This window comes from Ranitomeya variabilis, chromosome 1 (assembly GCF_051348905.1).
Source record: "Ranitomeya variabilis isolate aRanVar5 chromosome 1, aRanVar5.hap1, whole genome shotgun sequence".
NCBI classification, from domain to species: domain Eukaryota; kingdom Metazoa; phylum Chordata; class Amphibia; order Anura; family Dendrobatidae; genus Ranitomeya; species Ranitomeya variabilis.
The window spans coordinates 920,853,734-920,866,571 of record NC_135232.1 but is presented as its reverse complement, the minus strand read 5'-3'; the positions used below and the strand labels follow the sequence as shown (position 1 = coordinate 920,866,571).

General features: G+C 38.7%; 1 protein-coding gene across 1 annotated transcript in view; it reads right to left on the bottom strand.

Annotated features, from left to right (window-relative positions):
* FAT4 (FAT atypical cadherin 4) overlaps positions 1 to 12,838 on the bottom strand; it is a 340,488-nt gene that overhangs the window by 16,375 nt on the left and 311,275 nt on the right. Inside the window, exons 11-12 of the mRNA XM_077279100.1 lie at positions 9,097 to 9,404; positions 2,349 to 2,434 (exon numbers count right to left, since the gene is read on the bottom strand). Of these exons, the coding sequence (XP_077135215.1) occupies positions 2,349 to 2,434; positions 9,097 to 9,404 (394 nt within the window). The remainder of the gene's footprint in view (positions 1 to 2,348; positions 2,435 to 9,096; positions 9,405 to 12,838) is intronic.

Sequence of the window (12,838 nt, the reverse complement as noted above, 5' to 3'; positions counted from 1 at the left end):
AAAATAGACATGTCTCCGTGTGGTTCACACAGACACTCTGTCCGTGGAAAACACAGACATGTGAAGATCACCACAGGTTATAATGGGTTCATGTGGTATCAGTGAAAAAAATGGATGACACATGTACCGCACAAATGTACATGTCAAGTGGGCCTAATACACAATCACTCCCCAGCACACTGATTGACAGCTTGCCCTGCACACAAACACTGCACAGACATGCTGCACAGGCAGGCTGTCAATAAATGTGCAGGGGAGTGATCGCTGTGCGCTCACTGTGTATTAAGCAATCACTGTAACCACTACCTGCACCACCACGATGACTGGAAGCAAGTGGCTGTGAGAACATAAATTCATTTAATCCCTGTAGTCACTATTCCAATAAGTCTTCCAGACAGAATTTATATGCTATTTTCCTGCAGATTACCACTATATCTGCAGGTAAATATAATTTTTTCAGGTTCCCTTTAAACTGTTTAACATACTTGTTTATGCTATTTGATGTATGTCTTGTATTGTGGCCTAGGTTGGGCTTACTTATGGATGAGGACAAGATACAGAATAATGTATGGAGGCAGTTTATTATCTTCTTCCTGTTTCTTGAAGTCTAAATTCCTCCAACTTGTTTAGTCCTTGGTTTTCTATAAAAATGGCCCTAAAAGAGTTTGTATCTTATATATAACGGTGGATGAGTCCTTCTCTCCGAAGCCGGGAGTCAGCACACTGCATAGCCATTTTATTGAAGACACAGTATATTAAACAAAATGGCGCCGAATATCGCGGGATGTGCATGCGTTGACTCCGGTGACATTTTATTGATGAATTGTATTACAGCGTCAACATAGCAATGAGCACGCACAAGCCGATGCCATTATCCCTATGGCTGGAGTGAGCGCACTGCTATGTTGACGTTGTAGTACATTACTTCAACAAAATGGCTCCGAAGGAAGGGCGTGTGCATACCGCAATCTCCGGCGCCATTTTATTGAAAACACTGGATAAGCAAATTCGCAGTCACAGTGTCTTCACAAAAATGGTGCCGGATAGCACGGTATGCGCGTGCGCAGTGCTATGTTGACATTGTAGCACATTAGTTCAATAAAATAGTGCTGGAGTCAATGCGTGCGCATATTGCGATCTCCGGCAACATTTTATTAAATACACTGTATAAATGTACCAATACAAATGGTCACCACCTGGGCGTAGAACGGGTTCAATAGCTAGTATGAAATGAGGAAATTAGATGGGGTAAATATTTGAGAAGACCATGTTAGCTAAAGAGTTTGTCAACTCAAAATCCTATCTGAAAACCTTTGTAGTGAACTTTGTGCTAAGAAGAGCCATATCTTTAGCTTAGAATCCACAGGATAGTTTTGGAAAACACAATTTTTATGTTCATATGAAAACTAGGTGCTTGGAGGATTATGGATAAGATCGAGAAGTCAGAAGTCCCCTTCCTTTCCCAGTTCGGGTGGGAGAAAGACATCACACCCTACAGAAATGGCATTTCTCAACATTTACCTCAAGTGTAAGTAAAATTTAGAGTGAACATGGTCATATTATTATGCTTTGCTTAAATAGCGGTATCACATTCCACAGTGCTTTACGGACATTATCCGGATACCGGAGAACCCCAAGCAAACATGGGGGAGAACACATGTCCTTGGTGGGATTTGAACCCAGGACCCCAGCGCTGCAACAGTGCTAACTACTGAGCCACCGTGCTGTGTTATAATTTCAATTAAGGAATCCTTGTTCAAATTCCCATTTTAGAATATTTTAACAGAGAAAATAAATCATTTTATATGTACAATGTGGTAGGAAGAAGGGAGCAGTATTGTTTCGGAGCTTCTGAAGATACTCTGTAATAATGCAAAAGTATATTGACCTAATAAAAGTGTCTGTGAGAATCAGTTAAGTGTCCCCTGGTTAATATGTGGATTTATACATAAGACGTACAGACATAAGGGGGATCTGTACACTTCATTGAAATGAACGAGTAATATATTCACAGATTTTATAGAGTGCAATCTAGTAGGAAGTTGGGGCCAGAATGTCTTGGATATACACTATATCCTTATTAAAAGTAACTCTGCCTATAGGGAACATCTTGTGAAATTTAGAAGCATTTTACTGCAAAAACTGACAGTAGGAGGATGACGGTTTCACTTATTAACAACTTAACAGGAAGATCGAATTTGCGAGACATGGTGAAATCTATCCAAAGGGATCTCCAGATACACAAAAGTCCTCGTCTGGTTAAATAATTAATTATTCTCCTACTTGTCCTAAATGCTTCACTGTCATCTGGCATCATTGTAATATACTGTAAATGTTCCGAGATTTACCAGTCACTGGAAACAGCTGTAGTACTGACGGTACAGAACCCTGGCTCCTGGTCCTCTGAGCAGGTATCAACTGTCAGTGAAGCCGCCTACAATAAACACAGATTCATGTTAGGGTTACAATAGGACCTATAGATATGGTATATAAATAAATGCATTTTCCAGTCAAATTCTGAATGGAAAACATCTCCACATGCCTTTGTATTACATCATGAGCTTCCACAGGTACAGAATGGCCCCGTATTATGGCACTGAACAACCTAGTCCTGGACAACACTCCTAGGTATCATGGCTCCACACAGGTCCTAACATACTGATTACCTATCCCGCTGATCAATATCAGATTGGTGAGGGTCTACCTAACAACCCTATGCTCATCTGTTACCAGCACCTGCACCTGACAGCACAGCTCTGTACACTGTGTAGTGACCACTCACCTCAATAGGAGATGAGCTGCAGGTGTGTAATGGCCACTACACATTACACTAGCAATGGTCTTCTTTATCCGTACATTGGCTCAGCCATTTTCGGATGTGGGACCCCCATCAATCTAATATTGATAAACGTTTCTAAGTATAGGTACCATAATCAATATCTTAGACCCAGACAACCCTCTTAAGAATTGCATGATCCCAAACACAAAGTAATGTGAAATACAATAATAAGAACTCCATGAGGAAAACTAAGTGCCCCCTTTATGAATGATTGTTTTACATATTGAGACATAATATAAAAAATTCTGGTCTTTAAATGAGTTAAATATATCAGATAAATAACCAGAACACATGACAAATTAGCAAAAAATAGAGCAAAATGCAGAATCGTTGTATAAAATGAAGCTAATTCTTACTGCCTCCTTATGAATTAATAAAGTACACAGCAGTCAGGTGATGGTAATCAAATGCCCCATATCAATTGTTCAATAGCAAGTGTGATCACCTGTATAAAAGCAGAAGCTTGGGCAACATGATGGTCTGGAGTATCTACAGTGCCTTGCGAACGTATTCGGCTCCCTGGAACTTTTCAACCTTTTCCCACATATCATGCTTCAAACATAAAGATACCAAATGTAAATTTTTGGTGAAGAATCAACAACAAGTGGAACACAATTGTGAAGTTGAACGAAATTTATTGGTTATTTTCAATTTTTTTGAAAATTTAAAAACTGAAAATTGGGGCATGCAATATTATTCGGCCCCTTTACTTTCAGTGCAGCAAACTCACTCCAGAAGTTCATTGTGGATCTCTGAATGATCCAATGTTGTCCTAAATGCCCAATCATGATAAATATAATCCACCTGTGTGTAATCAAGTCTCCGTATAAATGCACCTGCTCTGTGATAGTTTCAAGGTTCTGTTTGAAGCACAGAGAGCATAATGAAGACCAAGGAACACAACAGGCAGGTCCGTGATACTGTTGTGAAGAAGTTTAAAGCTGGATTTGGATATAAAATGATTTCCAAAACTTTAAACATCCCAAGGAGCACTGTGCAAGCGATCATATTGAAATGGAAGGAGTATCATAGCACTGGAAATCTTACCAAAACCTGGCCGTCCCTCTAAACTTTCATCTCAAACAAGGAGAAGACTGATCAGAGATGCAGCCAAGAGGCCCATGATCACTCTGGATGAACTGCAGAAATCTACAGCTGAGGTCGGACAGTCTGTCCATAGTACAACAATCAGTCGTACACTGCACAAATCTGGCCTTTATTGAAGAGTGGCAAGAAGAAAGCTATTTCTCAAAGATATCCATAAAAAGTATTGTTTGAAGTTTGCAACAAGCCACCTGAGAGACACACCAAACATGTGGAAGAAGGTGCTCTGGTCAGATGAAACCAAAATCAAACTTTTTGGCAACAATGCCAAACGATATGTTTGGCGTAAAGGCAACTCAGCTCATCACCGTGAACACACCATCCCCACTGTCAAACATGGTGGTGGCAGCATCATGGTTTGGGCCTGCTTTTCTTCAGCAGGGACAGGGAAGATGGTTAAAATTGATGGAAAGATGGATGGAGCCAAATGCAGGACCATTCTTGAAGAAAGCCTGTTTGAGTCTGCAAAAGACCTAAGACTGGGACGGAGATTTGTCTTCCAACAAGACAATGATCCCAAACATAAAGCAAAATCTGCAATGGAATGGTTCACAAATAAACGTATCCAGGTGTTAGAATGGCCAAGTCTAAGTCCAGACCTCTATCGAGAATCTGTGGAAAGAGCTGAAAACTGCTGTTCTCAAACGATCTCCATCAAACCTCACTGAGCTTGAGCTGTTTGCCAAGGAAAATGGGCAAGAATTTCAGTCTCTCGATGTACAAAACTGATAGAGACATACCCCAAGCGATTTGCAGCTGTAAACGCAGCAAAAGGTAGTGCAACAAAGTATTAAGTTAAATATTGCACGCCCCACTTTTCAGAATTTGAATTATCAAAAAAATTTAAAATAAGCAATAAATTTCATTCAACGTTACAATTGTGTTCCACTTGTTGTTGATTCTTCACCAAAAATTTACATTTGGTATCTTTCTGTTTGAAGCATGATTTGTGGGAAAAGGTTGAAAAGTTCCAGGGAGCCAAATATTTTTGTAAGGCACTGTTAACACAATGCCAAGCAGGAAAGACATCAGCAGTGGTCTTAGAGAAGCAATTATTGCTGCTGATCAATCTGGGATCTGCTATAAGGCTATTTCCAAACATTGTATTGAGAAAGATTATTTACAAGTGGAAAACATTCAAGGCAGATGGCAAACCATGCAATCCTGCTGATAGATATTGTAAAAAACTCAAGAGCTAATACTCAGACTCTGAAGGCCTCAGTTAGCAAGTTAAATGTTCATGACAGTACAATTAAAATAGACAAGTATGACTTGTTTAAAAGGGCTGCCAGGAGACAGACTCTTCTTTCTAAAAATAGCATGGCCCATTGCTAAAGTTTTAAGCAATGCTTTTTGGATGAACAACATCAAAGATGAAATGTTTGACAATAATGCCTTGTATGACATTTGGAGAAAACCAAACACAGCATTTCAGCATAAACATGTCATACCAAGTATCAAGAGAGGTGATCATTTGGGTTGGTTTTGCTGCCACAGGACCTTAGACCTTTGCTGTCATTGAATAAACCTTGAACTGTATACTGAACTACTCTGGAGTAAAACGTAAGGCCATCTACTCAAAAGCCAAGGCTTGGACAAAACTGGATCATGCAATAAGACAATGATCCCAAGCTCACCACCAAATCTACATCAGAATGCTTGAAAAAGAAAATAATCAATGTGCTGAAGTGGCCCAGACAATGTCCAGAACTCACACCAACTAAAATGCACTGACGGAAAATTAAGAGAGCTGTGCATAGATGAATGCCCACAAACCTCAATGAACTTAAGCAACTTAGTAAAGAAAAATAGGCCTACATTTCTCCAGAACAATGCGAGAGACTCCAGAATGATGTGAGAGACTTTGTGTGAGAGAAAGTCACGCAAAGTATGATGACTTCAAGTTATAGCTACTGTAGGTGGATCTACAAACTACTGATTTATGTGGTGTACTTAAATACTGCCTCATTTTGATCAAGTAAATTGTGATGTGTTGTAGTTCATGTTAAGTTGTATTACAATAATATTAAGACCTCTGAAGGACCAGATGTTTTTTTGTTAAGTCCTGATAGGTAAAGCCTTAGAATTCAAGTAGGGTGTACTTAGTTCTGCTCATGAGTGTATATTTAAAGCCTTCACAGTCAAATATTTCATTTGCTTGGATTTTCTTTACTCCTTCATTCTTTACAACAAATATCAAGGGCGTTAGTGTAAGATCATATTTGCTTCCGTCTCTCAAACCTCCCCAAATAGACGATGATGATGTATTTACTCGTCGAACATAAAAATGGCATGTATGATATTCTACTTGAAAGGGATATGACATTATTTTTTCAAATATCTGCTGCGTTTTTATTTTTCCCTTCGCTCGTTCTGTCTTTTCTTTTCTAATCTGCAATATCTCAAAAATGACAACATAATGCTTTTACCATTTTCCCATAAACTCCCTTTGCACTGTAGGAAATGACAGCTTTGAAATCTGTGGGTTGAGGACAGATGTATATTGTGCAGTTTTACATGTGGAAATTGCGTTTCGTTAAATGTTTATGGCAGAAAAATTGTTATTCTGTTATTTTTAAGGTTCCACAATTCCCAACATAAAAAACAAAACAAAATTGAATTACATTTACATACAGGCACAGCCTATATCCTAAGCAATACTTGTGGGTCTGAATTAACATTTTTACTGCACTGAAATCTGCAAATTGGCTTTTCGAGTGCGCTGGATGCTGGCCTCATAAATGCTTGTTTTCAGCTGTATAATGACTTTAATATGTCTATGGTACTCCTACTCCCGCCAGTTACATTTTCATGCAATTAGGTAGATTAAGCAGTTAAAAAGGAAAACCTGAATTCTGCTGAGACGGCAGATCACTATAAATATTATGCTCTATTAATGGTCACCATTAACACTACAATGTGATTCTGTTTTATGGCATAGAGAATTTACGCACGTACATTGCACACAATAATATCCCATGAAATATCTGCCTTCTCTTGACCTCTGGTCTTGGCAGAAAAATATAACCTGATGGTGCTGGCAGACAAGTTTAAGACATAAATGAAGTAGCCCCAAGTTACAAAATTCAGCGCCCCATTTAGGTGAGCAATATATGAGGCTAACACATCTGTAGTGTATTATTCTCCACACTCCTTACTGTGCCATATGCTGTGTATGGTAGTCATGGGTAATTAATATATTATATGTGCCTAAAGGCAGGCAGATTAGTATGGATGCAGGAAGGAGAGAAAGTGAATAGAATTGATCCAAATGACTCACAGAACCCTAAAAATCAGAAAAGGCACCAAGGATTCTGGCCGGTAGCAGGAGGCTCGGAGCTCTGGATGGTGGCCACGTACTGTTCACATGGCCATTGTGTATTTGTGACCCTAAATCTACCAAAAAGTCTACCAAGCATTGATTAGTAATGGTGAGGCTTTATTTCCTTCTGGTGAATAGTAATGTCTGCCATTACAGCTCATCAACACTGATGTGAATGGACGTTAGCTGCAATACCAAACAACGCCCGGAAGCAGAAGTGGCCTGTTTCTGGGAAAAAAAAATTCTAACTTCAGATGATCCCTTTAACATTTGCTTATGCATTTATAATGTGTATAAACCAATGCAATCTGACATGTTAATCTAGATAACACAGTGCTCTCTGTCGAGCACTACATTCAGGTTTTTGTCAGGATCCCTTAAAAAAAGATTCCAACAGGAATTTCAACAAAGTTTTGATGGAGCCATTTACTTAAAGGGAACCCATCAGAAACTTTTACATCACCCCAAATTATTAATTGACTGTGTAGCCCTTAAGAAGATAAGCCAGTCAATCCCTTTATTACCCCTAAGTGGTGCCTCATTGGTGGATCGTGATGATGCACTTACAGCTCCTCAGGCCGCACTGTATTCCTGCAGTAGCGGCAACCTCCCCTGGCTAACTACCAGAGCCAATGCCCGGTCTCTCAGACAGGGGAGGGCGCTGCTAGTTCAGGAACACAGCGCAAGGCTGAGAAGCTGTAAGTGCATCGCCACACCTCAATGCACATCCAGACTGTGATTACTCCCTGCAGAAGCAGCACGTTGGGGTTATTATGGGATTGACTGGCTTATCCCTTATAGGGATACACAATCTATTAATGGTGGAGGGGGTAAAGTTTCTAAAAGGTTCCCTCTATATGAAACTGAGGGAGTCACGGTCTGGCCTCTGTCCTGATAGTATTCATCTTTTTCTAACATGCGCGAAATGAGGCAGACCTTACTGGGACATTAACCGTTTATGACGTAGCCTGTCGAAATGCTAAAAATGTCCTGTGTGGGACAATCCTTTTGCTATTTAATTATTTATGTAATATACAGAATATTCCTCATTTTTATTACACTGTATTCACATGTGTAGTAACAACATGGCGAATTAAATAGACAATAAATAATTTTAATGGTGAAGATTCTGAACTTTACGAGACAAATCCTAGTTGTTGCTGAAAGATAATGTGGCCCCAAACAGCTTTCAATGTGTAGACTTATTCCTTAAATTTGCCTTCATTTTCTATATCAGGCTTTTCTGATGGCCTTATCTCACTGGATGGTTTCTTCATAGTAAGTTGCACAAAACTATCGACTCTCCAAAAAAAAGCTATTTTTCTGTACCAGTTGTAAGGGAGGTTGTTCTCCTCTCGGCCTTTAGGTGGCGATACAAAACAATATTATCTACTGCCGACTCGGGATCCCTCAACGCAGTCATTCTAATGTATATGTCTGCAGCTCTATAGTGTTCCTGGATTCACTGACAGCATTGGGAGTAGTGATAACATTGCCGTGGAAGGTTAAACAACCAGCATTATTATTATATATAGTGTAAGACATGTTTGAATAATTCTGCATGTCTGAAACAGTGTAATTAATCATCGTGATGATCTCCTGAACTATTCTAGATGGTATATAGTACATGCAACAGAAATGTACAATCTGTAACAGGTATACAGTTATCTATCTATATATTATCTATCTATCATCTATCTATCTATTATATCTGCATTACAAATCTTCATTATCCTTCTATCTTCTAATAAAAGTGTTAGAAAATAATAATAAACGTGGTTAAAACAGAAAGTAAATAACATCAAGAATGATTAAAAACAGGATAAGTTACCATTCCCGCTCTGCGAGCGATCACCGTGTGGAAATAGCCATCGGATACTTTCTTCATTGTAGTGAGTTTGTACGTTCCACCGCCAAGGTTATAGGAGAACCTCAGTCTTTCCTCCACTATCTCCAGAGCAAGAAATTCAGCAGTGTCACCAGTCTGGTTGTCATAATTATATAACAGCAAGGCATTGGCTTTAATGGTAGAAAACTTGATGTAAATGTAATTATTGTTGGGATCCAAACTGGGAAACTCCATGTAGGATAGTTCTTCAAACCCATAGCTGTTTAATTCACAGTGTTTTCCAAAAACACCTAAAAAGTGAGAGCAAACATTGGTGTTAAAGTGTTTTCCGAAAGATTTGAACAAAACCTGTTCATGATGTACAATACAACGACTAAGTTTGGTAAAAATCCCAAGTGTCCCCATTTTTCATAAAATTAAGTTCCACACTACCTGTACAAAGACGACCATAGAACCCCTTAATAGCAGCATCTCTTCTGATGAAACACTCTTCCCAGCACTCTTTGCTTTTCACCTATTTTTTAACTACTGTATATATTCTATAAATTGATTGACTATGATACGTTAGGTCACAGATAGAAGTCCTTAGTTCATGCTTTACATTCAGGATAGAGATCAGTGATGTCATCACATACAGAGAGATGATGTCATTTAAGTTGACTTGCTCATTTGATCAAGTAATGGAAAATTAAAGTCCAAGCAATTACCAGATTTTTAGCACCTATTCTGAGAGCATCATAATGCGGTGTTTAACTTACAGGGCTGCTTAAGGTAGCTTTGATAATATCAATGTTTTATCTTCGAGAGATTATCAGTAAATGACTGTAAAAACCCGCCCACATCACTGATTTTCAGTTTTCTGCCTATGCACAGTGAACACACAAAGTTGCTAGTCAGTGGTGTGGGCGGGGTTATACACAGCTGAGCATTCAGAGAACTGGTAGATTAGCAGCAGATAAAACACTGATTTTATTAAAAATACAAAAAGCAGCCCAGTAAGTGAGAAATCCCTTGAATCAGAGTCTCTGCCCCTACATCATGCTCCTCTCAGATTGGGTGGCAAAAATCTGGTGACAAATTCCCTTTACATGCAATCAGTGGAGCAAAAAGGTTTCCATTGCATTCCCAGTGCTGAGGGTCCACCTTATAGTTAGAACTATTCAGTGGGGCAGGAATTTTCCTAGTATGTAAAAGTAGAGGGCCCTACTAAGCTGTGGGTCATAAAAAGTTGACTATGCAAAGTAGAATCCAAGAGATGAGAGGGGGCCTCACTATACAGATTTTACATTTTATATTCTTCTGTAAGTCAAATGTAGCTTCCTTCACTTCATTAATCATCTCGTGTCGTTCATTCCTTCCGGACTTTTAAGCTTACTTTCACATGAAAACCAGTGGAAGAACTTCAGGCCAGAGAGTTGAAGCTGCTTCATTTTTCATATAAATTTGTTGTGCCTGATCTCCTTTTTTATGTATTAGCCAACAAAAGTATATTTTAATGATACACACAAGTTTTGGGAAGTTGGCTTACCTTTTTATATAGACCTATTAAACCTTAAATCCTCCTCTTAAAAATTTTAGTGAACTGTATCAAATAATCCAGTTAAAATGTGAAAGCAGAATCATCTGGAAATGTAGAGGTCTGAGTTATCTCTACCAGGAAAATATGTTGCTTGACGTCTCTAGATATCCTGAGATTAACATACTGTACAGATAATGCAACTAAATATTGGCGCGACCATTGAACAAGCTCCATGTATGGTAGGTATTGAAAAGATGCTGTAGAATGAGGAGTCTCAGTGTAATGAATTTATTATAACGAGGACATCACATAAAAGATACCAGTCTGAGCTGACATTCTTGATGCTTTTCGTGCTTTGGGGAATACCATACCAGAGAACCTAAATGGTTTATCAAAAGTACCAAATAGCAGTATAGCGTATCATTATTATGTACTGTCATTTTGCATTACATAAATAATGAGCGTTGAACTAATATACCTAAATCATCATTTCTAAAGATTGATTGAAGGCTAACTATACAAACGGCTGTATAACGTGACCCATTTTTGATGACAAGTTGCAACTGCTTTTGCCTAAAAAAAGAAAACTATCTTGCTAGAGTCACTATTTTTAGGTAGAAACAAGTCAGGATGTTATCAATACCTTGGATGGCAAGAAGAACAAACAAATCAATGTTGGAGCAACTCAAGCCGCACTTGTCACTTGAAGCAAGGATCCCCAAGCTACGACTTGCTTGTTTTGAACACATCATACGAAGAGAGCAATCACTGGAGAAGAAAATCAAGGTTGGAAGAATAGAAGGAACAGGGCGAAGAGGAAGACCAGCAACCCGATGGCTTGATACTATCAAGATAGCGGTAGAGAACACCCTGGTGGATTTATCTAAGCTTGCCCAAATTCGATCTTGCTACAGATGGGTCATTCATCAATGTGCCATAGCTCAAAATCAAGCTTAAGCGGTTAAAAAAAACCAGAAAAAAACCCTATAAGTCTATAAGCCAGTGTCCAACCAATTAATGACAAACTAACCAGGAAAATCTGCGCTCCAGGAGGCAAATAGCTTTTTTGTCCCTCCCGAGTCACTCCGTATGAGACAAATTTTGGTGCCATTTTTACCTATTTCCCTGTACAAAAATGTAAAATTTCAGGATAACACACAATCTTGGTGGTAAATTATTTTTTCTTCACTGGTATAAAAATGTGTGACACACTTGTGGTGTCAATATGATCACTGCTCCCCTAGTAGTTTAGATCACATAAGGAGTATCGGTGTACTCAGGAGAAAATGCTCACCAAATTCTGGGGTCCATTTCTCCTGTTACCCTTGTAAAAATAAAAAAAATGGGAGCTAAAATAACATTTTTGTGGGAAAATTTAGATTTTTTTATTTTCATGGCTTCATGTAATAAACTTTTGTGAAGCACCTGGGTGTTCAAGGTGCTCTCGACAAAGCTGGATACATTCTATGAGGGGTCTAGTTTCAAACATGGGGTCACTTGGGGGGTTTACAATGTTTAGGCACATAAAGTGCTCTCGAAACACAACATGACACCTGCACACTATTCCATTAAAATCTGTGTTACAAAACATTACTTTTTCCTTCATGAGCCCTACAGTGCATCCAAATAGTAGTTTTTCACGATATTTGGGGTATCTCCATACTCAGGACAAATTACACAATACATTTTTGGGCCAATTTTCTTTTGTTACCTTGTGAAAATAAAAAAATTGGGACTAAAATATCATTTTTGTGGGAAAAATGTTATTTTTTATCTTCACATCTCAATGTTATAAACTTCTGAGAAGCACTTGGGGGTTCAAGGTGCTTGCCACACATCTAGATAAGTTTTATGATGAGTCTAGTTTCTAAAATTGGTGTCACTTGAGGGGTTTCCACTGTTTAGGCACATCAGGGGCTCTCCAAATGCAGCATGACATCTGCTATTTATTCCAGCACTCTTTCATTTCCGAACCCTGCCATGCACCCAAACAGTAGTTTTCCCCCACATATGGGGAATCAATAAACTCAGGAGAAATTGCACAACAAATAGTACAATTTCTCCTGTTACTCTTATGAAAATTCAAAATTCTGGGCAAAAATTTTTTTTGTGGGAAAAATGTGATTTTTTTATTTTATTTTCATGGCGCTCTTTCCCTTCCGAGCCCTGCCGTGCAACCAAACAGTGGTTTTCCCCACATATCAG